The 27,593-nt window shown below is 37.7% G+C and overlaps 1 protein-coding gene and 3 long non-coding RNA genes across 4 annotated transcripts; all 4 read left to right on the forward strand.

The window, feature by feature from the left end:
* Positions 1 to 4,125: 4,125 nt before the first annotated feature.
* On the forward strand, positions 4,126 to 4,674 carry LOC114541931. Its single transcript, XM_028561726.1, has 2 exons — positions 4,126 to 4,472; positions 4,562 to 4,674. The coding sequence occupies exons 1-2, from the start codon at positions 4,283 to 4,285 to the stop codon at positions 4,672 to 4,674; spliced, it is 303 nt and encodes a 100-aa protein (XP_028417527.1). The 5' UTR covers positions 4,126 to 4,282.
* A 16,950-nt stretch (positions 4,675 to 21,624) lies between these two features.
* Positions 21,625 to 22,952, forward strand: LOC114541938. The gene is made up of 3 exons (XR_003689415.1): positions 21,625 to 21,655; positions 21,718 to 21,798; positions 22,659 to 22,952. It is a non-coding gene; the product is annotated as an uncharacterized LOC114541938 (long non-coding RNA).
* Positions 22,953 to 22,973: 21 nt separating this feature from the next.
* Positions 22,974 to 24,243, forward strand: LOC114541939. Its single transcript, XR_003689416.1, has 3 exons — positions 22,974 to 23,015; positions 23,269 to 23,331; positions 24,185 to 24,243. It is a non-coding gene; the product is annotated as an uncharacterized LOC114541939 (long non-coding RNA).
* A 1,657-nt stretch (positions 24,244 to 25,900) lies between these two features.
* Positions 25,901 to 26,536, forward strand: LOC114541943. The gene is made up of 3 exons (XR_003689419.1): positions 25,901 to 25,916; positions 26,005 to 26,104; positions 26,499 to 26,536. It is a non-coding gene; the product is annotated as an uncharacterized LOC114541943 (long non-coding RNA).
* The last annotated feature ends 1,057 nt before the right edge of the window (positions 26,537 to 27,593 follow it).

Below are 27,593 nucleotides of genomic sequence, written 5' to 3' on the forward strand. Positions count from 1 at the left end.
AATGTATCTGTGATGTTTCAAAGCCAGCTAATAAACTTAATTACTAGAAATGTTTTCTTTTGTCTAAAAATTTTGTACTTATTATAAGTAAAATTATTCTTGTTTTAAGTAGTTTTTTTCTTATTTGTAACATTCTAGGTAAGAATTGTGTGAGTAGGTTCCTTAATATACAATAATAATTTTGCTTATTTCAAGCAATGTGTTACTTAAAACGAGTATTTTTTTTTAGAAAATTCTTGTTGCAAGAATTGTTTTTCTTAAAATGAGATTCCAGGTAAGAATAATATTCTTGCCTGGATTCTTGCCAAGAATAATATTCTTACTATACTGACAAGAACAATTTTACTTGTTTGTATTTTTTTTCTTAAAATAAGACTCACGATTTTGCTGTGTGCATGTATTATGGATTTGGCTTGATTTACATGAAATTAGGTTATAAATTATACAGGGACTGAAAAGCGTAAACATGCAGTGCTTCCACTTCCAACTCTAGGCCTTTATGTAATGTGATTTATTTACGCATAGATATATTGCCAGGCATGAATTTTGCATACCCTTTCCGCAGCTCAGTTTTCTGAGCATCAATAATGACACATTAAATTTTACGCCGTTTGGGATAATTTTGGCTAGGAGTAATGGTTCACGTAGCCGCTTTATTTCTGTTAAACAAAACGATATTTATTAATACATTGCATTAAAATTCCAAATAGTTACGCTCAGAAAAGGGTGGAGGCAAATTACCGCCAGCACCTGTAGATACGGCCTACGACCATCACTAATTGAGATATAACGTTCCTCTCTCTATATATATCAGCTACGGTAAATCGTCCAATGTACATAATTGTTAGCGGAGGCTTTGGGGAGGAGGTGGGTTCAACTTTAAAGGAGATCTGTCTTTCGCGATGTCACGCTTAAACTGACCGTTTATAATTTAGGTATTCGGTCTTTGTTAGTTTTCGATTTGCTGCTGGCCATTGACCACCTTTCCCATATTGCGTGCCATCCATTACCTGTCGGTCTTTTAGATAGGACGCAAAGCCCATAATATAAGATTTTTAATTATCGTCGGCAAGGCGTATCCCCTTGGGGGTACACCTTGCCTTAATAGTCTATTTATAAAATCACATTACATAAATTTCTTATTTCCTTCGTAAATATTTTGTTTTATGTAATGTGATTTATTTACGCATAGATATATTGCCAGGCATGAATTTTGCATACTCTTTCTGCACCTCAGTTTTCTGAGCATTAATAATGACACATTAAATTTTACGCCGTTTTGGGATAATTTTGGCTAGGAGTAATGGTTCTCCTAGCCGCTTTATTTCTGTTAAACAAAACGATATTTATTAATACATTGCATTAAAATTCCAAATAGTTACGCTCAGAAAAGGGTGGAGGCAAATTACCGCCAAAACAACGAAGCAAAGCAAGTTGACCGCAGCCCAAGGAAAGGGATGCATGCAGAAAGTTTCAGAAAGTTTCGTAATACATTAATACAGGATCAGCGGTCTGCGCGACCGTATAAACGAACATGGGCAAATTTGGGCATCAGAGTGCCCGTGTTCAGCTGCGTGGGAAGCGGCGCCTATTCGAAATGAATGAGACTTATATTTGGAAGTATCGAGTCCACAGAAGCGGAAAGCCTTTTTAAGAAGATTGGCAAACTCGTCACACCAGACTGGAATGCCCAGTTGTGATAGAAAAATAGCTCCGGGCTGGGTACCTCGCAAAATCATGTACTCCTCTAATAAGCGAACAGGACAGCATGCCGTTTGCCTGTAAATTTCCAAACTAAAAGGTCTACTGTTATAATTGTGCTTGAAGTCCTCGAAAGTCAACCTTATGCCTGCAACCCGGCCATCATCGGGAGATATTTTGGAGAGTTGTCGCAATTGAAGGGGTTGGTTATTTGACTTCTTAGTTATTTCTCCAATTCTCAGGAACGCGAAAAATGCTAAAGAGCACATTGCCCGGAATTGACATATTTGGTACGGTGACCCAGCAATATGAGGCGCAGCCTCAATAAGACGATTGAGAATTGGTAAAGTTATAGGCAACCTACTATCTAAGCGGAAGCCTTTCTTACCATACCCCTTTAAGATTTGCGTTACGTAGAAAACTCTCGTTGGATCCGGTAGATCGGACATGCGATGAGTATAACCAAGTGCAGATACATAAGTGTTAACTGTTGAAGAGGCGTACTTGAGGTCAAATAAGTACGCTATGAATAACGCACCGACTGAGGGCGACAAAGGCAAAGTGAACGATCCCTCATTAAAAATTGCCACATGAAATTGCGTAAAAAGTGCCCATGCCCGTTTATAAGTCGGCACTGAAGAAGGTTGCAAGCTACTTTGAGCTAATTGAGAAACTATAGTCGCCAATTTTCCGGCAGCAGGTGAAAGGGAATAGGCGTTGGAGCTCGATGCATGTCGGCCGGCGCCAATTGTGAAAATTTTTGGAGCTGTAAACGAGACAAACAATCAGCTAGGACATTTTGTTTACCCGGTATATGCTTTGCTTTGAATAAAATATTGTATTCTAAACAAACTAAAACCATCCGGCGAACGAGTGTCATGATATAAGAATCCTTTGATGTTTGCTTATTAATAACAGACACCAAAGCTTCATTATCCCTGAGAAACCAAATACAATGATTGTGCATTTTTGATCCCCATAAACACAGGCTGAGGACAATCGGATATAGCTCTAGAACGGCAATATTGTAACTCCGCCAGTCAGTTGGCCATGCGCCATAGCACCAGTCGCAACCAAACAGGGCCCCAAAACCAATACTACCCGAAGCGTCAGTATATAAATTCAAATGGGAGTTATTACGCCAATGGTTGTGCAAAAAGAATGATTTGCCGTTGAAATTCGACAGAACCGTTTGCCAGACACGAAAATCATGTTTCACACTTTGCGTTAAGCGAATAAAGAAATGAGGGTGTGAAATGCCATGCGTTAGATCAATTAAGCGTCGCAGGAATGCGCGACCTGGCATAATGACGGAACATGCGAAATTAAGTAATCCAATTAAGGACTGAAGTTCTTTGAGTGTAACCTTTTTACGAATTAAAAAGCGTGCGATAGATTGAACACATTTCTCGATTTTATCCATCGGCAATCGGGCCTGGAATTGTATTGTATCTAATTCAATCCCAGCGAACGTTAAGGTTGTTGAGGGACCCATGGTTTTTCCCGGTGCTATAGGCACGCCAATGAAATCACAAAGAGCAATGAATACTTGTAAGTTTGTTTTACAAGCAGAATAATCCGGTGCAACAAACAGGAAGTCTTTGAGCAAATGAAGGAGTTTGCCGATGTTAAGCCTTTCCCTAGCGATCCATTCGATAGCCGTACTAAAAATCTCAAAAGTGCGACACGAACTGGAGCAACCCATTGGCATTGCCCGGTCGTAATAATACAAACACCGCCATTTTATGCCAAAGAGGTGATAATCCGCTGGGCTGATAGGAATGATTCGAAAAGCATTTTTTATATCTGTTTTCGCAAGGAAACAACCCCGGCCCGCTTTTTTAATAAGTTGAATAGCGTCGTCAACGATAGCGTACCGCACAGATGTTTCGAAATCGGATATACCATCATTAACCGATGCTGCCTTTGGAAACGATAAATGATGAATCATGCGAAAATCACCCGGTTGTTTTTTAGGAACCAGGCCCAAAGGCGAAACACGAAAATTTGGAAAGGGCGGATAATTAAATGGCCCAGCAAGGCGAGATGCCTCTAACTCTTTCGTTAATTTTTGGTCAACCGCTTCTGGTTTGTCAAGAGCAGACCGTAAATTTATTGCTTCAAACGACTGTTCTGTGGCAGAGAAATGAATGCGAAAACCTGAAGTAAATCCGGAAATTAGTGTATCAACACTACTTGGATTATAACCTTCTAACAATATTTGTAAATTATGAAGTTTTACGGGTGTTGGCAACGGACGTTGTTGAAATAGGCCTAGGCGATCGATCAGTGGGAGATGAAAATTACAATTCACGGCACGGTGCGATCCGTTGCATTTAAAACAAATGTGCTTGAAATCACAACCGGCACAAAACGTTCCGCGATGAAACTTAAAACAATATCCCCGAGGAACAAACACTTTTGAAGGGTGGCGCGTATGATTGCTGCCTTGCGTGTTCGGCTTAGAAGTAGTGGGATATTGACATTTCAACCATAACTCCCAGTGAACAGTCGCCCAGGGAACGCGCGTGGCCTGTGTTTGGCGCAAAAATCGAAAATTCTCATCGTAGTAAAACCAATTATGACCCCTATTGGCCAAATCCTGGATGATTTGACAATATTTCATGAGCGCGGGGGACTCATGGGGGTACCGTTGTGTATAAATGGAAACAAAAATATGAAACGAACGAAGCCAATCGCTAATAGTTTTGACCCTTTTGGATTTCGCAGTCGGCTCAAGGAGAAGAGAAGCAGGTTGACCGTTGTCAGAGGTACGTACACTAATCTCGTATTTAGCGGCCGCGTCTGGGCCACCTGACAAAGTACTTATATCGACAAACTCCTCATTCCATATTTTAAGCTTTATTTTATCCGGAATCCGCGAATCAAGAGGCAAAGCGGCAGAGTGGAACGATTCCCGTGGACCCGGGACACTTGAACATTGAAGAGAAAAAGGAGTGGTCTGACCTGTAAGGTTTTCTTGTATGGACGTGAGCGCGTCGTTGACCAGAGAATCTGCATTGGGACCCTGGTTTGAGATTTCGATTCCGGAGGTAGAATCCGTTGGGGCAGACGCCATTGTGGATGTGGAAGACGCAGAGGTTGGTAAGAAACCAGCTAGATTTTGCGTGACTGCCTCGGTAACCGAAGACACCAGCGTTGAGATAAGCTCACTCGAAAGAGAGGGCAAAGTCGCTTGACTCACGGGCACAGTTGACGTTGACGGGGCGGCACCAACAGATACAGCATTGGACGAACTTCGAGTTCGACGAGATGTTGTTGGTTGGTTCTGAACAGACTCTCGCAAAAACGGCTGATGGAGCGGCGACACGCTTAGAACGACGTACGGGTGGCATTCTAAGAAATAAAACTTTAAAAGCAGAAATAGATACTTATGGCGTAATGAGTTTTTAGATAGTAAAGCTTTTAGAGAAATAAAACTTTCCCCCGTAATGGCGAACATTCAATAGTGAGGATTCGTCCGTTATTTGTCGTAATTGAAAATTGGAACTTGTGAAAGAATGATTAGAAAATCAAACGTCAGCAGGATGAACATGGCAGATCCGAAGATCGCCGCACCGTTCACCCTGTGGCCAACAAAACTCACAAAAAGTGTGAGAACACTCATACAGATGAGAGATAAAGACAAAATCAAACGTCAGCAGGATGAACATGGCAGATCCGAAGATCGCCGCATCATTTACCCTATGGCCAACAAAAAACTCACAAAAAGTGTGAGACCTCTCATATAGATGAGAGATAAAGACAAAATCAAACGTCAGCAGGATGAACATGGCAGATCAGAAGATCGCCGCACCGTTCATCATATGGCCAACAAAACTCACAAACAGTGTGAGAACTCTCATATAGATAAAAGATAAAGATATAATAGATAAAGGCGCTAAAGCGGTATTTAAGAAGTAATCACGAGTAAACTTTGTCAAATGTCAAGGTTATATTATAAAAATAAATGTAATGTACGACAGCTTGTTATATATATATATATATATATATATATATATATATATATATATATATATTTATATTTATATTTAATCTTAAAATATTTTCATCGCTACACTGTGTTTCACGCTTAAAAGCGATCTTCAGGCGAATGGATACTATGATTTTATAACTAACGGTTTGCTGACGCGTTGAGATGACTTGCGCGTGCGTTTGCGATTTTGAATTTTTGCGCGCTGAATTTATTGCGGTGTCTACACTTCGCAAACAATTCCGATCGTTTATTCAACGCTCTGTCTTTGCTCAATTCAAGGATATGAAGTTTCTCCTCCAAACACAGATTACATCTTTTTCCACCAGCTCTACACGCCGGGACTTGCTTTAAAAGGGACCACTTGATAGAGAATTGTCTCTCGCTTTCTTTCAATATCCAAACATACTTCGAAAGTTCCGTTTCTGTCGAGTAGCGCGCGTTGTTGAATGACTTTTTGTGGTTAGAGAAACGGTTCTTGAAGCTTCCTGCTGTCATTCCAACATATTCTTTCGTATCGCCGTCGTCGGTTGGCGTAATTTCAGCTTTGTAAACCACGCTCTCTGACAAGCATTTTCCTGATAATGGACATTCTTCTTTGACTCGACAGTTGCAGTTTCTTTCGCTGGATGGTTCGTTTCGTCTTTGTAACACACGGTGGTTGTGGTTTGAGATTGAGGTTTGAGATTGAAAATCATAGTATCCATTCGCCTGAAGATCGCTTTTAAGCGTGAAACACAGTGTAGCGATGAAAATATTTTAAGATTAAATATAAATATAAATATATTGCTCTATCACACCTCGATATTGAGCACTCTTTGTTCAAGTACGGACAACGAAATATTATATTGGATATAATATCATCATCTATATATATATATATATATATATATATATATATATATATATATATATATATATATATATATATATATAGATAGAGAATTTTATAACATTTTAATTGCTTGAAGAATGGCCCCCCGATAACTTCGGTATAATTTATATTGCCCGATTCGATTAAAATGGACCCCGTCAGGTAGAAATGGTGTCACGGAAGGTCGTATAAAGCCATTGTGTGTCCATAAAAACACTCTCGGGACCTTCTCTAAAACTACCTGTAGATAATTGTTCAGCATTAAACGCTGCTTTTCAAAAAGAGGGTTGTTCTTTCGCGGGGAAATCATGCATGCGCATACCAATTTTACGTGATATTGATCCAGCAATAAAGCAACCAAGTCGTCAATGCGTGACCCGACTGTTTCGGGCCTTAAGGAGGACAAATCGTTCGTGCCTATCTCCAGAATAACAATATCTGGGGCACACCGAGAAACTACGCCTAAATCAAATTTGCGAATTTTCTTCACTGTTCTACCCCCTATACCGTGTAGAGAAACTCTCGCTGTGCCCTTGAGTTTAAAGGTTGGGCACATGCGAATATCCCGTTTATGTTTCAGGTCGCACTGTAGGCGACGAACAAATGAGTGTCCCAGGACCAAAACTTTTGGGGGTACCATTGTGTATTCGTAGCTACTATCTATATGTATATCAATATATAAATATATAGAAAAACAAGTAGAACACTTCTGTAAATACCTTTCAACTTTAAAGGAGATCTGTCTTTCGCGATGTCACGCTTAAACTGACCGTTTATGGTTTGGGTATTCGGTCTTTGTTAGTTTTCGATTTGCTGCTGGCCATTGACCACCTTTCCCATATTGCGTGCCATCAATTACCTGTCGGTCTTTTAGATAAGACGCAAAGCCCATAATATAAGATTCTTAATTATCGTCGGCAAGGCGTATCCCCTTGGGGGAACACCTTGCCTTAATAGTCTATTTATATAATCACATTACATAAATTTCTTATTTCCTTCGTAAATATTTTGTTTTATATTATACTGTACAATCATTCACATGATGGTTATAGTCGGTGCAAACACGCAGTTTGCTTGCAACTGCACATACCATTGTTGTTTTTGGAACTTAAAATTTATGCCAAGAGGATTTACTCGTTGTGATGTTTAATATTGGAGATAAGTTGTTTTTTTTTAATTACATTGTACTAGATTATATATTTACATATCTATAGAGTATATCTTTACTGTTTAAATATTCATTAAATCAGTATCATATTTAACATTTACATATAACCCAGTGGCACCAATAAGGCTAGTAACATGCTATGGAAGAAATGTTGCAAACACTTTTTAGAAACAGATTTTAAATGATTTTTCCATAGGTTTTCGCACTTTGTATACATGATAATGTTCGCTTAATTCTACTGTTTCTAAAACTTCAATATATATATATATATATATATATATATATATATATATATATATATATATATATATATATATATATATATATATATATATATATATATATATATATATATATATATATATATATATATAATACTATAAGGTATCATAAAGTACTACGAATTACTTATATAGTAAATAATCACTAAAACGTTTAGGAGGCCAACACTGCCTTCTTGGTTTAGGCAATAGCTATCCGTTTTGACGCGAAACTTCACAGTCACGACCGCTGGACTCGATTTCTTCAACAACTGTTTCCGAGACAACGTGTCCGCGATGTTTTCTGGACCTGGAAGATACTTAACAGTAAAATCATAATTCTGCAATCTCAGAACCCACGTTTCGACTCGTGCAGAGGGCCTATGGGTTTTGGAATAAATCACTTCTAATGGTTTATGGTCTTTCAAAACCTCAAAGTGAATCCCGAACAAATACACATGAAAACGCTCACAAGCCCATACTATACTTAATGCTTCTTTCTGCGTCTGAGAATACCGCCTTTCCATGTCAGAAAGACATCTACTAGCATATGCCACAAACTTCATTACATTTTGTTGCTTTTGCACAAGCACTGCACCAAGACCAACAGGACTAGCATCTGAGATTATCGACGTTTCTGCATCTTTATCAAAAAAAGCCAATGAATCAGCGGTAGACATCGTATTCTTAAGCTCTTGAAACACCTTATTCTGTTCATTTCCACAAACAAAAGGTGTAGTTGTCCTGGTTAACTTCCGCAGGGGTTCAGCCGTTATAGCTAAATCTGGAATGAACAGACTACAGAAATTTACCAGACCAATAAAACTCCGAACTTCAGAGGCTGTTTTCGGCTCCGTAGCATTCACCACAGCCCTGACTTTCTCCTCAGTGAGCCCAATTGTAGTGTATATGCCTTGTCTCTGATACGGATTGATACAGATTGATCTAGTCTTCATAAAATGTTTTATTCTCTGTTTTATTCTATGTTACAGCATCATCCAGCAAGCCAACAACGCTGCTAATTACGCATGCATATTTATACCTTACAGCCTAATTAAATATTCAATATATATATCACATAGACTACAAGATCTGGAGCTGAACGCCCATGGTCATTTAATTTATTTTATCCTTTTCACAAAGTTCATAATGAAAAACGGTTATGGTAGGATTCGAACCATCGATTTAACACTTCGGAGACCATTGTTTTCGCCACTAGACCACAAGGTCTTGTGCTGAACGGTTATGGTTATTTAATTTACTTTATCCTTTTCACGAAGTTCATAATGAAAAACGGTTATGGTAGGATTCGCACCATCGATTTACCACTTGGGAGACCATCGACTACAAGGTCTTGTGCTGGATGGCCATGGTTATTTAGTTTTCTTTATCCTTTTACGAAGTTCATAATAAAAAAAGCTTTTGGCAGGATTCGACCCATCGATTTAACACTTGGGAGACCATCGTCTTCGCCACTAGACCGCAAGGTCTTGTGCTGAATGACCCTGGTTATTTAGTCTACTTTATCCTTTCACGAAGTTCATAATAAAAAATAGTTTTGGCAGGATTCGAAACATCGATTTAACACTTGGGAGAAAATTGTCTTAGCCACTTGACCACAAGTTCTTTGGGTGAACGGCTATGTTTATTTGATCTACTTTACTGTTTTAACGAAGTTCATAATGAAAAAGGGTTATGGTAGGATTCGAACCATCGATTTAACACTTGGGAGACCATCGTCTTCGCCTCTAGACCGCAAGGTCTTGTGCTGGATGACCATGGTTATTTAGTTTACTTTATCCTTTCACGAAGCTCATAATAAAAAATGGTTATGGTAGGATTCGAACCATCGATTTACCACTTCTGAGACCATTGCCCTCGCCACTAGACTGCAAGATCTTGTGCTGGATGGCCATGGTTATTTAGTTTACTTTATCCTTTTACGAAGTTCATAATGAAAACGGTTATGGTACGATTCGAACCATCGATTTAACACTTTGGAGACCATCGTTTTCGCCTCTAGACCGCAAGGTCTTGTGCTGGATGACCATGGTTATTTAGTTTACTTTACCCTTTCCACGAAGTTCATAATGAAAAACGGTTATGGTAGGATTCGAACCATCGATTTACCACTTGGGAGACCATCGCCCTCGCCACTAGACCGCAAGATCTTGTGCTGAACGGTTATGGTTATTTAATTTACTTTATCCTTTTAACGAAGTTCATAATGAAAACGGTTATGGTAGAATTCGAACCATCGATTTAAGACTTGGGAGACCATCATCTTCGCCTCTAGACTGCAAGGTCTTGTGCTGGATGACCATGGTTATTTAGTTTACTTTATCCTTTCACGAAGTTCATAATAAAAAATGGTTTTGGCAGGATCCGAAACATCGATTTAACACTTGGGGGAAAATTTTCTTAGCCACTAGACCACAAGTTCTTCGGGGGAACGGCTATGTTTATTTGATCTACTTTATCGTTTTCACGAAGTTCATAATGAGAAAAGGTTAAGGTAGGGTTCGAACCATCGATTTAACACTTGGGAGACCATTGTTTTCGCCATTAGACCACCAGATCTTGTGCTGGATGACCCTGGTTATTTAGTCTACTTTATCCTTTCACGAAGTTCATAATAAAAAATAGTTTTGGCGGGATTCGAAACATCGATTTAACAGTTGGGAGAAAATTGTCTTTGCCACAAGACCACAAGTTCTTCGGGTGAACGGCTATGTTTATTTGATCTATTTTACCGTTCTCACGAAGTTCATAATGAAAAACGGTTATGGTAGGATTCGACCATCGATTTGCCACTTATGAGACCATTGTCCTCGCCACTAGACGCAAGATCTTGTGCTGGATGGCCATGGTTATTTAGTTTACTTTATCCTTTTAAGAAGTTCATAATGAAAACGGTTATGGTACGATTCGAACCATCGACTTAACACTTGGGAGACCATCGTCTTCGCCACTAGACCGCAAGGTCTTGTGCTGGATGACCCGGGTTATTTAGTCTACTTTATCCTTTCACTACATCGATTTACCACTTAAGAGACAGTTGTCTTAACCATTAGACTGCAAGGTCTTATGCTGAACGGTTATGGTTATTTAATTTATTTATCCTTTTCACGAAGTTCATAATGAAAACGGTTATGGTAGGATTCGAGCCATTTATTTAACACTTGGGAGACCATCGTCTTCGCCACTAGACCACAAGGTCTTGTACTTGACGGCCATGGTAATTTAGTTTACTTTACCCTTTTTCGAAGTTCATAATAAAAAATGGTTTTGGCAGGATTCGAAACATCGATTTACCACTTAAAAGACAGTTGTATTAGCCATTAGACTGCAAGGTCTTTTGCTGAACGGCGATGGTTATTTAATTTACTTTATTCTTTTCACGAAGTTCATAATGAAAAAGTCATGGCAGGATTCTAACCATCGATTTACTACTTTGGAGACGATTGTCTTCGCCAGTAGGCTGCAAGATCTTTTGCTGAGCGGTTATGGTTATTTAATTTGCTTTATCCTTTTCACGAAGTTCATAATGAAAAAAGGTTATGGTAGGATTCGAATCATCGATTTAACACTTGGGAGACAATTCACTTAGCCACTAGAATGCAAGATCTTGTGCTGAACAGCCATGGTTATTTAATTTACTTTATTCCTTTCACGAAGTTCATAATGAAAAACAGTTATGTTAGGATTCGAACCATCGATTTACCACTTGGGAGACCATCCTCCTCGCCACTCGACTACAAGGTCATGTGCTGGATGGCCATGGTTATTTAGTTTACTTTCTCCTTTTACGAAGTTCATAATAAAAAAAAGAAAGCTTTTGGCAGGATTCGAAACATCGATTTAACACTTGGGAGACCATTGTCTTCGCCACTAGGCCACAAGGTCTTGTGCTGCACGGTTATGGTTATTTAATTTACTTTATCCTTTTCACGAAGTTCATAATGAAAAACGGTTATGGTAGGATTCGTCCCATCGATTTAACACTTCGGAGACCATCGTCTTCACCACTAGACCGCAAGGTCTTGTGCTGGATGACCATGGTTATTTAGTTTACTTTATCGTTTCACGATGTTCATAATAAAAAATGGTTTTGGCAGGATCCGAAACATCGATTTAACACTTGGGAGAAAATTTTCTTAGTCACTAGACCACAAGTTCTTCGGGAGAACGGCTATGTTTATTTTATCTACTTTATCGTTTTCAAGAAGTTCATAATGAAAAACTGTTATCGTAGGATTCGAACCATCGATTTAACACTTGGGAGACCATTGTTTTCGCCACTAGACCACAAGGTCTTCTGCTGAACAGTTATGGTTATTTAATTTACTTTATCCTTTTCAGGAAGTTCATAATGAAAACGGTTATGGTAGGGTTTGAACCATCGATTTAACACTTGGGAGACCATCGTCTTCGCCACTAGACCACAAGGTCTTGTGCTGGATGGCTATGGTTATTTAGTTTACTTTACCCTTTCCACGAAGTTCATAATGAAAAACGGTTATGGTAGGATTCGAACCATCGATTTACCACTTATGAGACCATTGTCCTCGCCACTAGACGCAAGATCTTGTGCTGAATGGCCATGGTTATTTAATCTACTTTATTCTTTTCACGAAGTTCATAATGAAAAAGGTCATGGCACGATTCGAATCATCGATTTAACACTTGGGAGACCATCGTCTTTGCCACTAGACCACCAGATCTTTTGCTGGATGACCCTGGTTATTTAGTCTACTTTATCCTTTCACGAAGTTCATAATAAAAAATAGTTTTGGCGGGATTCGAAACATCGATTTAACACTTGGGAGAAAATTGTCTTTGCCACAAGACCACAAGTTCTTCGGGTGAACGGCTATGTTTATTTGATCTATTTTACCGTTCTTACGAAGTTCATAATGAAAAACGGTTATGGTAGGATTCGAACCATCGATTTACCACTTATGAGACCATTGTCCTCGCCACTAGACGCAAGATCTTGTGCTGGATGGCCATGGTTATTTAGTTTACTTTATCCTTTTACGAAGTTCATTATGGTAGGATTCGAACCATCGATTTAACACTTGGGAGACCATCGTCTTCGCCACTAGACCGCAAGGTCTTGTGCTGGATGACCCTGGTTGTTTAGTCTACTTTATCCTTTCACGAAGTTCATAATAAAAAATAATTTTGGCGGGATTCGAAACATCGATTTAACACTTGGGAGAAAATTGTCTTTGCCACAAGACCACAAGTTCTTCGGGTGAACGGCTATGTTTATTTGATCTATTTTACCGTTCTTACGAAGTTCATAATGAAAAACGGTTATGGTAGGATTCGAACAATCGATTTAACACTTTGGAGAAAATCGTCTTCACCACTAGGCCACAAGGTCTTGTGCTGCACGATTATGGTTATTTAATTTACTTTATCCTTTTCACGAAGTTCATAATGAAAAACGGTTATGGTAGGATTCGCACCATCGATTTACCACTTGGGAGACCATCGACTACAAGGTCTTGTGCTGGATGGCCATGGTTATTTAGTTTTCTTTATCCTTTTACGAAGTTCATAATAAAAAAAGCTTTTGGCAGGATTCGACCCATCGATTTAACACTTGGGAGACCATCGTCTTCGCCACTAGACCGTAAGGTCTTGTGCTGGATGACCCTGGTTATTTAGTCTGCTTTATCCTTTCACGAAGTTCATAATAAAAAAATGTTTTGGCAGGATTCGAAACATCGATTTAACATGCACTTGGGAGAAAATTGTCTTAGCCACCAGACCACAAGTTCTTTGCGTGAACGGCTATGTTTATTTGATCTACTTTATCGCTTTAACGAAATTCATAATGAAAAAAGGTTATGGTAGGATTCGAACCATCGATTTAACAGTTGGGAGACCATCGCCTTCGCCACTAGACCAAAAGGTCTTGTGCTGGATGGCTATGGTTATTTAGTTTACTTTACCCTTTGTACGAAGTTCATAATGAAAAACGGTTGTGGTAGGATTCGAACCATCGATTTACAACTTCTGAGACCATTGTCCTCGCCACTAGACTGCAAGATCTTGTGCTGGATGGCCATGATTATTTAGTTTACTTTATCCTTTTACGAAGTTCACAATAAAAAATAGTTTTGGCAGGATTCCAAACATCGATTTAAAACTTTGGAGAAAATTGTCTTGGCCACTAGACCACAAGTTCTTCGGGGAACGGCTTTGTTTTTTGATCTACTTTATCGTTTTCACGAAGATCATAATGAAAAAACGGTTATGGTAGGATTCGAACCATCGATTTAACACATGGGAGACCATCGTCTTCGCCACTAGACCAAAAGGTCTTGTGCTGGATGCCCATGGTTATTTAGTTTTATTCATTCTTTTCATGAAGTTCATAATGAAAAATGGTTTTGGCAGGATTCGAAACATCGATTTACTACTTAGGAGACAGTTGTCTTAGCCACTATTCTGCAAGGTCTTTTGCTGAACGGCCATGGTTATTTAGTTTACTTTATTCTTTTCACGAAGTTCATAATGAAAAAAGGTCATGGCAGGATTCGAACCATCGATTTAACACTTGTGAGACAATTGCATTAGCCACTAGACTACAAGATCTTATGGGGAATGGCCATTGTTATTTAATTACTGTATTTCTTTTGACGAAGTTTATAATGAAAATCGGTTATGGTAGGATTCGAACCATCGATTTACCGCATGGGAGACAATTGTCTTCTCCAATCGACTACAAGTACTTGTGCTGAACGGCCATGTTCATTTAATTTACTTTATCCTTTTCACAGATTTATAATGAAACACGGTTATGGTAGGATTCGAGCAATCGATTTGCCACTTGGGAGACCATTTCAGTTTGACAACCTTCAATCCAGCTGTTTTTGTAGCATTCTAGTAAAATTTTGTATGTTCCTTCACAGGCAGCTAGTGATCTAGAATAAAAATACCAATGATTCAATATTTTGTCCACCACCACCCAAGGTGTGTGTACATAGCTTTTACTAGTAAACAACTCTAATATGTCTTTCCCTGAACAAGTAAAGTTGTCGGGTTTAAATAGAACTAAACACACTTACAATGATTTCACAACTTCTTCTTCTTCTCGTTCCTGTTTGCTTCTATCCGATTCGTTAAACAAGTATTTAAAGAAATTCTCTAAAGCTGATAACGTGATGTTATCATTGAATCACCATCTTTTGGTGTATGGAAATGAATATTGTGTTTTCGTACTGCTTAATTCACGACCAATATGTCGGTTTGTCGGCAGCTCTATATATTTTTTATGATATTTATTTCATCTAACGAGTTTCGTACATCTCGACCAATTAATATGGCATTTAAGAGTACTAATTGCACGGATTTGGATGGATTGGCTGCGGATGGCATAACCTTGAGTATTTGTGGAGATATTGCTTTTCGATGTCGGGTCAACATACAACGAGTTGGTTTTGAAACTAAATACAAAGTCTCATTTGCGATTGCTAAAGAAACGAAACATGGATTTGTTAGTCTAGTCCTGTGTACGAAGCCTTCAAGCAGGATCTAACAATGTGTGTGGATGTTTCGCCTAATCCTGGTCCTCAATCTTTTGATAATAATCAGTCGGATGAGATGTCTCAACATCGAAAGCAGTTACGTTTGATGAACACGTTTCGACCCGCTAATAATCCTGAGGAGCTTAGTTCAATGCTTGGGCAGTTGAATCTACAGAAAGGTTGGTTGTTCCATGTGACCTATAGGAATATTTGCTATAATACCTACTTCGCAAACACCACGCCACACTATTACAATCACTATCATCCTGCAAATCATCAGGAAGCTATCCCTGTTAGAATCACGGACCGTGTCCCAAAGCCTGTAAATATATATGGCAGAAATTATATTAAGAGAATCAATCTCATCAATATTCCTTTATCAGGCATTGCCAACACTCCTGATACAGCTGTTACTCAGCTTTGTTCTTTTGGTCTTCTCAACTGACGGTCTATTCGGAACAAAGCGAATTTAGTCAAAGACTATGTGGTTGAGAATGAATTTGATATATTTGCGATTACAGAAACCTGGCTTCACCCTGACAAATTTGATCATATATCTTTTGGGAATTTCACCCCGAAGGGCTACTCCTTTAACAATATCTCGAGACAACAAGGTAGAGGGGGAGGCATTGGTATACTATACAACAACACTTTAAAAGTCAAGCTGGACTCGGCGAAAATGTTCTCACATATTAAGTCTTTCGAAGTGATGGGTATGCAAATCAATGTGTCATCTCAAATTCTAAATATAATCGTATTATATCGACCTCCATGTAGACGATAAGTCGGAATTAACAAAAAAAAAATTCTCAATCTTGTTGATTCTTTTAATCTGGAACAACGTGTACAACAACCAACACACTTTGCGGGTCACACGTTAGACCTTACTTGTCTCGCCATGAGGAAAATATTGTTCAATCTATTGACGTTCATGATCCATCTATATCTGACCATTACACGGTTACATATGAACTCAATTTTAAAAAACCATTGTTTCAGAGAAGGGTCGTGGAGTCACGTAAAATTAAAGCAATCAATATGGACTCGTTCCTTAATGAAATTAGGCTATCTCCGATTAACACTGGGAACACGGCTGATATAAGTGCGAAAGTCAACCAATACAACTCGGAGCTGCCCAAAATTCTGGATCATCATGCACCACTTATTTCCAGAGAGATAATTATTCGTCCAGCTGCACCTTGGTACACTGAACGAATTAAAAACGAAAAACGTATCAGAAGGAAACTCGAGCGGGTATGGCGTAAGTCAAGACAATCCTGTGATCGTCTAAAATACAGTCAGCAATGTCGCCGTGTCAGTGAGCTATTATAGGAAAGTCGTACTCGTTATTATTCTGAAATTGTTAGAGATAATGGGAGTGACCAAAAGAAATTATTTAAAACCGTTGGAAAGTTACTACATTATAGCCCTGATTCTCAATATCCTGTGTGCCAATCTGATGAGAATCTAGCTAACAATTTTATGACTTTCTTTGAGGACAAAATTAATAAAATATAGGAAGATCTAACGGAATCCACTTAGCTAAATAAAATGTCGTTGTTTGCAGCTAAATGAAATGTCGTTGTTTGCAGTAATCCTCAGTTATTCTCCTGGTTTCTCATCGTTCCCAGTCTCTTCATCCTTACTGCAAAAACTGGTTTGAAAATATTAAAGATTTGGTGGAGAAATACTTCAAGTGTGTGGTCTTCTTTTTTCTTTATATTTTGTTATGTAAAAATGTAATATTTTGGTATGTTGATTTTTGTTTAAGTTCGTGATGTATTTCTATGTAGCCTCAGTCTTATCCTAATGGGAATTTTTTTTTAGATGTGAAGAGAGGAAAAAAAAAAAAAAGGAACGTTATCTCCACTATATGAGGTATAAATTTTAGTACTTTGAATAAATTTTAGTCCATTTTTCTAGACATTAGCGATATTATGAATCTTTTTCTAGTTTTATAACTCCTTGTTTTTACAGGAAGAAATACTTGAGAATTCAGTGTTGCCACATTTAGACCACATTGTCAAAGATCGGGATATTTCTGTGCGGATCCGAGCTGTCCAGCTTCTGGTCGATGTTATTGAATCCTCTGATTCACCGAAAGTTTGCGATGTTTTGCATATAATCGAGAAGGTACTCAATACAATCATTTTCAGACGGTTTCATTTCTCCACTCCAATTTCCCTCTTCATTCGTGATGAGCTGATACTGTACTTCAATAGAAAACTCTTTCTTATCAGTGAAAGCTTCCTGACCTGAACCTAACTATATATCCGCAAATTGGATCGTTTTACACGGGGGGTCGTGAATGCAAACGCATCAGTGAAGTAAAAGGATATATATTTCATTTATCAATTCCAGATTGCCACTGTCCAGTTGATCCTCTCAAGCGATACGTTAAGCCGTCATGTAAAGAACATGTAAGGTAATTATAGAGACTGCAAGGTATATGTAGGAACATCTAGAGACATAAAATTACATCTAATCACTGTAATTTGTCTTTGTTGCTGCAGCCTCAGGATGAAACAGCGTAGAAAGACATCAAGGAGGCTGTATTAGGATTAGTACGCTTGTTCAAGGTAATGAAGGACATGCAGAGATTGTCCACACATATTCGTTCATTGTGATGAAGTTATTTTCGTGAACAAAAATAAGTGTAATTTAATGCCACACTTGCTTCTCTTTCAGTAATTTCATTCTATTTTTGCAGATGAAATTGTTTCGTAAACCTCAAGAACGAGCCGAACGAATATTCAATATATTAGTGTACCACATAAAAACTCATTATGACAATGGCTATCGGACGTATAGTGCATCGGAAATACGGCTTTCGGTAAGGCAAATTCAATTTATTTCTCGCGATTTTTCTATGATGTCTCACATTGTGTTTTCTTAAAGATTCTTCAATGTTTCCTCAGTCTGCGAGCTGACAACGTCTAGGCCTTGTGCAAGACAAAAGTAGAAAAGTTTAATTCACTTCGTATTTTGTTTGTTCTGAAAGTTGGTTAATGACGATAGTGCCACGTATGTCAGGTATTCTGCTTCCAAAATCCTTTTCTTGTTTGCGTAATACATTCTCATTTTTGTTTTAGTTCTGCAGAAGATAAGACAAACGGGATTGTTTCACTGCCTTACAGCGAGGCGATGAATGTTATTCTTGTGTGCTTACAACAGGTAAACTTTTCTATCATTATATCATCTGCATTAAGTTTCGATTGAAGTTCAACTTTCTTCATTTTCTAGGAATTGGAATGGGAGGTGTTGGATGTTGTTCTGAGGAACTTTCCAGAGGCACTGCAAGATAAAAACTTGATACTTTCTGGAAAGCAATATTTACGTTCAATATCTACAGTCTTCTCTAAAATGGGAAGGGAAGTGAAGTTGTGTACTTTTCACACCAAAATCATGAACTAAAAATTTTACTTTGCATTCAGGTTTCAAATTACGATTTTCTTCCTGGATTATTTCGTGTTCCTAACGATATGCGCCGACCTCATTTGTACGCTAGAATTTTTCCAGTACGGTTCTTATCAATCAGTTTTTTGCATATATCATAATATCTTACCATAATTATACCAAAACCATTCCATACCATAACCATACCATATCATATAATCATATCATATAATCATATCATATAATCATATCATATAATCATATCATATAATCATATCATATAATCATATCATACCATAACTAACCATAACTAAATCATACCATACGATAACCATATCTTACCATAATAATATCACACCATACCATACCATAACGAAATCATACCATACCATAACCATGCATATCATACCATAATTATATCATACCATACTAATGATTTAATTGGATATTTTATTGTAACACGTGCAGGTATTAACGGAGCTGTGTACGTACCACATTTTTATTGGTCAAGATGAGCAGGTAAGAATCTGCGTTAATTTTTTTTCAGCGGTTGTCTGTTCTTGCTTAAACGTTGTTGTATATTTCGTCTAGTGTTGTCTGATGCGTACTTGGTTGCTCATTTCGCGACGTTAAGCGTATCTTGTCTCACCGTATGTATGTTAGAAATGCCTTCAGTTATGGCAAGGTATGGCTACTTAAAATAGTCTGGAATTTGAGACGTTTTTTTATTTCCATTAGCACTTTGTAAGAATGAAGTTGATTTAAGTAGTTGCAGCGTTTTAGAAGTGTATTTCTTTGGAGATATTTGAAATCGTGCCTTGATAATGTGCTCAGTGAATTTACAGAAACGTTTTTCAATAAACTCCAGCCTAAACGTAACGTCTCTTGTGATGCGAGATAGTCCTTCACAAATATATGATTTTTTAAGTAATAATTACTACATTTTCTGTCCTTAGACTGCTCCCACAATATCTGGAAAAGTTTACTAAACTTTCGCCAACGTCTCAAGTTGCCATACCACTGCTAGAATTTCCCTCTGGTATGTTTCTTGAAGTTACGTAAATTATCAAATCTGTTACAAAATATCAATGTACCCCCTAAAGAGAGCTAGGTTGTGTAAACACACAATCGTATTCGGCGAAAAGTTGGTAACATTCTTTTAAATCGTTTAAATCGCATTGTAACAGCTTTGTGCTTTGTACAAAAACTTCACAGCGATCCAGTTGAAACAAGTCTTTGGAATATGTTTGCCTTACACAGAATCATCGAAGTTGGCTCAACGCGATAACATCTGAAACTTTTTATTATTGGTTTTGTCAAAATGATTAAAATATAAACGAACTGATATGTTTCACCTTAGATACTCTCAATACACTGTAGCTCTTGCTGATAATGTCATTTCATCCTGGTTTGTCAACTGTCCGCTATTGTTAAGAAAACAATTCGTGCCATTTATTACGAAAGTAAGTCCACATGTCATTCTATTGCCAGGGGGATTGCTTGCTGAATTTTCAATAGATATATTTGCAAGAGCGACCAAGTTTTAATATTCTTCTAGTGAAAGCTCTTAGGAACGTATTTGTCATTTCCAGGCTTCTTCAATTGATAGAAAAACTCGTTCAGATGATTCTAGCCAGGTGCCAAACACAAAATTTGATACCAAAGCATCTGACCTTCTTACCCGCGATTTAAAGCCCACTGGTACAGTAGGCTCAGTACAGAAATCTTGTGACTCAAACATCTTGTGACGACCAGCGGTGGGAAAGACTGAGATTTATGAAAGTTTAATTCCAAAACAACTCTTTGGTAAGCCCATTTATTTTCTCAGTCAAATTGTGCTCTGAATGTTTTCGCCCACAACTTGTCAACGATGGGTCAAACCTGTTCAATGTTTCGGTTGGGCATTCCGTTGGCGGAATGTCAAATTGATATTGTTGTATTTCAGATGATTTATCGGCCGAACTCATTAAAGAAGGAGCCAGACAACGCCTTGAAACTACAACAGAACTTCTTAGCAAGAGCACAGACAGCGTACATTGATTGTAAATCTTGTCAAAGATCGCCTCGCATCGTGTAGAGAAGATGAGGAAACTAATATTGAAGATACCCGGGATGATGTTGAAATGAAGAAAACCGAACTCAAGGAGTCAGGTTTGTAATGCTAAAACAGATCGGCCATTGTTCGCGCATTTACGAAATGAACAAATTATCTGCCTGCATTTTAGACAGCGCAGAACAAAAGATGCTGCTTACAGAACACGGCAGATCTTCACCCTCGTCGATTTTATTACAAGATTCCGGTCAAAAGTTGAATCTTGGTTCGGCATTTGTTCAACGAACTCGATATTTGAGTCGTAGTCCGAGATATGGACCAAGCGCTTTTATGGTAAGAATTTCTATTCAAACTCGCTTTGCATGAAATTTATTTCGTGCAAGAACATTCACTATCCATCCCTTACATTGCTACTAACATGACTGGCAGGGGAAGCAGAAAAGAAAGAGATCTTTGATTTAGACTAGCTTTTTCATTTTACAATCGTTTCAGATTGATGTCGTACCAGGTTCCAAACACACTGTTTTACACAAGGAAGAAACTGAAGGCAAGCGACATTACCTTTGCAATATGGAGGAAATATATATTATAATATGACTATATTTACCAATTTTTCTTTCACAGGGAACAGTCAAGGCTTATTAACTCGTGAAGAGTTTCAAAAGGTAGCAATTTTAAGATCACGAATCATCATCGTGCATTAATCTCAACATCTGTTTAATTTTAGCCTGTTCCTGGTAAATCCCTTCTGGATGCAAGTCCTTTGAAAACTTTTTTGAGTTAAGACGAGGATAAACTTAATGAATCCGTAAGTCAAGTAATAATAAAGATAAATTGGTCTTACGGATTATTAAATACTGAGCATTATAAACCGGTAAACTCAGAAACCGGTAATCTCAATTTTGCACTTCGAATTACGTAATTTAATCCTTGTTGTTGAAGGTGAGGACTTGCAACGTTACTTATTTATTACAGGGTTACGATAGCGTGGGGAATTCAGGGGTCGGTAGACTTAGGGAAAGACACTCGTAATATAATAGATTTTACAAAATATATCCTTAGGTTTTCCTATGAGTTACAATAAAACCTTTACAATTGTTCATTGATGAGCTCAGAATGTTTCGTTATCACGTGGCCTATGCACGACTCTTAATGGTTACTGTTAATCTGTTGTAACCACCTGCTGTACTGGTACGATTATTATCACATTTTGTTTGAGCTTTACATACCCGGGGAAAACACTCAGCCACGTCGAGGTTATTAGCTAATTCCAACAGCTTGTCGTAGTATTCATTGTGGAATAAATCTACAGAGGCACGTAGTTTTGCCATTTCATCCTTTAAAAGATTAATCTGTTTTATTGATTCCGCAATATCGATTTTTTTTTCTTCTTTAATTGGACCGTCAATGACAAAGTATGATCCAGAACATGTTGGGTGATAATGAGAGCAGCCATAAATTCAAATTTCTCCACGTTGCGTCACTAGCTAATCTAGGAAATGGCCCTTCCTGCGATCCTCCAAACTGCATAAAATTGAGTGTTTCGTAGATAACTTTGAATGCATCCAAACAACCATCGCGGGATCTTATTCGTTCTACCCATCGTGTCGTGGAAGGCTTTGCGAGCTTGTTACGGGTTAAACCAAACTCTTTCATCTTTTTACTTAGATACTGTGAGCGGATAGGGAAACTGATAAAAAAGCTGGCGATATTTTGTGCCTGACTCAAAATATTTTTCACTGGAAGAATTGAACACGCTTTGGCAACAATAAGGTTTAAACGATGACTGGAGTAATGAACATGCAACGCCTTCGGGTTTTTCTCTAATATTCTCCCAGAAATACCTTTTACCTGGCTGGACACAGCACTAGCACCGTCATATCCCTGGCCTCGACAATTTTGAAGGGAAGCCCGACATCTTGAAGTGTACTTTGACTAATGAACGGAATCAAATCCAAAGGCGAAACAATTCGGTATACAAATGAAAATGTTCTTGAATCATGTAAAACTTCAAATTTATTCAAGGTATGTTATATAATTAATAATGCATAATATATTTTCGAAATATTATAAATTTGAACTTAAAATCAGTGTCTACCGTCTACTTTTTTGCGTATTATAAAAGTAGCAAGCAAATGCAAATGACCATAAACCCGGCATTATTTTAGAAATTCGAAATTTTGACAGGATATAATTTTGTAGTTTTGATAGTTTATAAACCCCAACAGCCAAACAATTTTATGATACTTATCCCTATATTGATCATTAAACCCTATAGAATGTATTAAATTATCCAGAAAGTATAAGCTTGGAGTTATCATTAAAAAGTGCCTTGCACCAGGTGAACTATATTTATTCAAATCTATTTACTAATTATTGTATTTTACTAATTTTGTATTTACTAATTATTGTATTTACTAATTATTGTATTTTACTAATTTTGTATATACTCATGTGTATGTTATAATGATAATAATATAACAATAGAGTTGATGTTCGCGGTCATAAATGTGTTTTTGGCCCGACTTCGAACTCATTTTAGCCCGAGCGTAGCGAGGGTTAAAATGTGTTCCGCGAGGAGGGCCAAAAACACATTTATGCCCGCGAACATCAACTCTATTACTATAATATATAATAAACTATAAACTATTATTACTATAATATATGTTCAACATCGTCAGCCTTCATCCCCTTAGCTCAGTAAGTCATGCGACATTCCATGTCAGTTCCAGTAATTGTTCATCTCAGACCTTGAAAGAAAAAAAACAAACACTCCAAACACTCCAAACACTCCAAACACTCCAAACACTCCAAACAGTCCAAACACTCCAAACACTCCAAACACTCCAAACACTCCAAACACTCCAAACACTCCAAACACTCCAAACACTCCAAACACTCCAAACACTCCAAACACTCCAAACACTCCAAACACTCCAAACACTCCAAACACTCCAAACACTCCAAACACTCCAAACACTCCAAACACTCCATGTCTTCTGACCTGGATTCAAGTTTACTGCTTTTATCATCTTTTTTATTTCACGTTTCCATTTTGAACATGTCCAATTGCAAAAAAGTATCCAGCCGACTTAAAATAGTTTTATTTTTGCAGTTACTTTCCAGAATATACCGTTTGGTTAAGACTTGTGTATTATAGTATATCATAGTTATAAAACTTCTTTTTCTGTCAGATATTTTCAATAATTAGCTATCGAGACCATCCTCAGTTGTTCGGGCTGGAATATACAAGCGGTCAGCTAAAAAATTACTCGTCTCCCGACAGGTAGTTTAAAAAAGCAGATTTTGTATGAAGCTATATAAAATATTTCTTGTTCTGAATGCTTGTATTTCACTCAATCTAGGGACATATTATTAGCAGGTTAGCTACACGGGGTTAGAGGCAGTGGAAATGGAGATGTTTGTGTAAAAACGACCCCAACGAAGAGACGGTACTGTACGCTTTTTCATAGATGATTGAGCGAAAATAATGGTCAAAATTTTCCTGATGAAAATCTCGCACTGCTATGATTGCCGTAAATACGAACCCTCATTTCATTCTCCTCTCCTGACGTATGGGATCTTATATAACACACAAACAATTACACTTCTCGTCAGGTATTCCTATTATTCAGTCCAATACATCACATACAGCAAAAGAAGAATTGTTTTTTTAAGATGATATATTTTTCAAGGTTATCGTTGGGCTCCATTGTATAACGTTGTTGACGAAGAAGTAGATAGCAGTCATTTAAAATTCCTCGCTGCGTCTCCAGGTGAAATATTTCTCTTTTTATTTCACTTTAAATTTTTGAAACATCTCCAAAAGCTTATATTGTCTTATTACTGGTTCCTTGCAGGAAATTTAACCGAAGATGTGTAGAGATTTAACTGCAATATTTCCTACAGCGGTCTACTTCATGCAGTCACCCAAGACGTAAGTTGACAATTTCTTATTTTGTACTTTTCTGCAGACAAAATCCTGTGTAGAGAATATTATTGCATTTTTACTGAGTTTTAATGTTCCGTCAAAATCTGGATTAAGGCTGTTTTCCACTCACGTGTTTTTCATACGCACGTTAGTTTTCTGCATATTTTAGTATGCATTAGTTGACCTAGATTTACAAAAATAATCGTTATAAAGGAAGCGAGAATAATTTAAATTGGCAGAAGCTTATTATAATCATAACCATGTACGTACGGACTCGAGTTTACTTGATAGTCGATAGCGTCAACAGCAAATGACATTGAAACGTTTGTATGAATATTTCGAAGTCCTGACAGTATAATTAATATCCCGTAGGTTATTTCAAGCAAATATTTGACTAGCGACGTCGAACAAGGCCAGTTAACCGCGTCGTGGATCGTAAACTGACCTCAATACAGAAAGTGGGGACAAAAAGTCCCCACTTTAGCCAAAATACAAAACATTTCGTTCTAGGCCTCTCAGTTCCCGCCTCGCCGCGTATAAGGAACGTTAAGAGGCCTAGGGACTACGCTGCGGTAACTCTGGTTGCTGAGTTGACTGGGTCCGAATCCATGAAATGGTAGATTTGAAATTTTCTCGCAGAAGTACGGCTGGAATATTAAGTCTTTTAAACTCCAATATATATTTCAAACGATTTTAAATATTTTGTAAGGACTTTTCCCGGAGAATAAAGAAAGACTTATCATTAATGCCATCACAATGCTCATTGCTCACGAAGGTATATCTTTGCCAATAAATATATTTAGTGTTCAACCCTAAAATATACATATTCTGACTGCTATTACCTTCACAGGTGTTCATTATATACATAAAATAGTTAAAATGTCTCGTCTATTTGCAGGAGACCAAAACAAAATATCAGATAAAGATCTCGAAGCACTGTTTCACGCTTTGAGACATTAGGTTGGATCCAAAGCAGGTTTCACAACGCTCACTAGGTGAGAAAGTTTATCTTTAACCATAACACACGCTGTTTACTCAACCAGCTCACTTTCTCTAGACCGTGTTTCTGTTTTGTTTTTACAGCTTCTATGAGAAGGTTGGTGTGAAAACTGTGAAAGCTTTGAAGAGGAATAATGAAGCCGCGACTCACGACGCTGTCGACATGCTGTGTGCTCTGATGCAGGTAAAGAGAGGGCTTTCCTTTAAGCGGCCAAAATGGTCAGACCGGTCATATTTAAATTTAAAATAGAGTATTTCGTTAAGAATATAGTTGCGAAATTTCCGAGCTAGACAGATGCAAGTAACGATATACTTGAACGCAGAGTTCTTGAAACACTCTAAAATACCAGTAATCTGTCTGTACCGAGATCAACAATAGGACCGGTCTAGCCGTTTTTTCCGTATAAAGGAAAGCGCCAACACTTTAACGATGAATTTCCTGGTAATATGTTGCCAAATCTGTCACTGTCATTAGTGTTACCCCTTTAACTTGCAATCCACATAAACTCAGCCAACTTTGAAATCTGAATGTTAACAGGATCCATATTTATCGAAACCAATTCTGTTTTTTTATATAGCCAACGCACGATAACTATGACATTCGACAAGAACAGATAAACAAAAGGTCTTTGTTATCCTCTGAAAAATTTCTAAGCAGTTTGTTGGAAATTCTCACGATAAATGTGGTAAGATGTGCGGTGTTGGTTGCCTATAATCTATGCTGAACCCTTGCATTTTATTTTCCATCCCTCTTGTATGTATATAGCTTTGTTTTGGAAAGAAATTCCCTTGCAAAACCCAGCAAGTGATTCGTAGCAACTGCCTTTCTAATTTGAACTACCTTTCTAACTAAACACAAGAAATAGATTGACCATGAAAACTTTTCTTCTATATTCGTTCTACGGGGGTTTTAGTTATAAGTGGATTGCTTGATTTTCTGACGTTTGCTCTGTGTCCTCCTTACAGGTTTGTTCTAGTTGCTTTGCAATAAATTAAAATAACACGGGGGTGAAGTTGGACATTCATGTTAAACTAATAGTAAGGTGTGATTGCTTCCAATATTTTGAATCAACTCATGTAGTCTGTTACAATAAATCGACTATTGCATATTCCTCTTAGTGAGACAACAGATGATGAACAGTTTGGGAAATTACTGGAGAAAGTTGCAGGTATGCTACAAAGAAATTTGAGGAGCTTTTCATTCAACTTGTCTTCTTGGTAGTTTATGGCTCTTTGACTGAGGTTGAGAGTTGATTAAATAGCCTTTCTCTCTTTACCTTTTTGGTGAAGTTTACCACGTCCACTAGCTTGACCCATGCATAGGAGCAACTCATGAAGTCTGTTATTTGTTTGTCTAGAAATGGGTCATTGCATTTATCGATTGTTCCAGGTAGGTTTACGACAAAACTAAATAATAGTACCAATTTTACCATTTCTTCGCTTATGTATGTTTTACTATTGCCCCGCTAATGGTTCTTACCAATCGTGGTTTTGAATTCGTTCCTCAACAATTTCAGCATCCGTCGACAACAATTGTGAAAGGTGCTGGCATGGTTCTGAAGGCGATAATCGAGGTACGTTTTATTCATTCATTCATCCATTGAGAATTTTCTGCCTTTGACGAACGTCATTTATAACGTTCTGCATTTTTTTAGCCGTGATTAATGTACATA

Source organism: Dendronephthya gigantea, unplaced genomic scaffold (assembly GCF_004324835.1).
Source record: "Dendronephthya gigantea isolate DGI-Jeju-01 unplaced genomic scaffold, DenGig_1.0 000324F, whole genome shotgun sequence".
In the NCBI taxonomy this organism is placed as follows: domain Eukaryota; kingdom Metazoa; phylum Cnidaria; class Anthozoa; order Malacalcyonacea; family Nephtheidae; genus Dendronephthya; species Dendronephthya gigantea.

What these genes read in the sequence shown, in the direction of transcription:
- LOC114541931 (XM_028561726.1), top strand. Translation starts at nt 4,283, where the DNA reads ATGACCCCTATTGGCCAAATCCTGGATGATTTGACAATATTTCATGAG. An exon ending in CAGGTTGACCGTTGTCAGAG is followed by an intron (nt 4,473 to 4,561) that starts GTACGTACACTA and finishes CCATATTTTAAG; the next exon opens with CTTTATTTTATCCGGAATCC.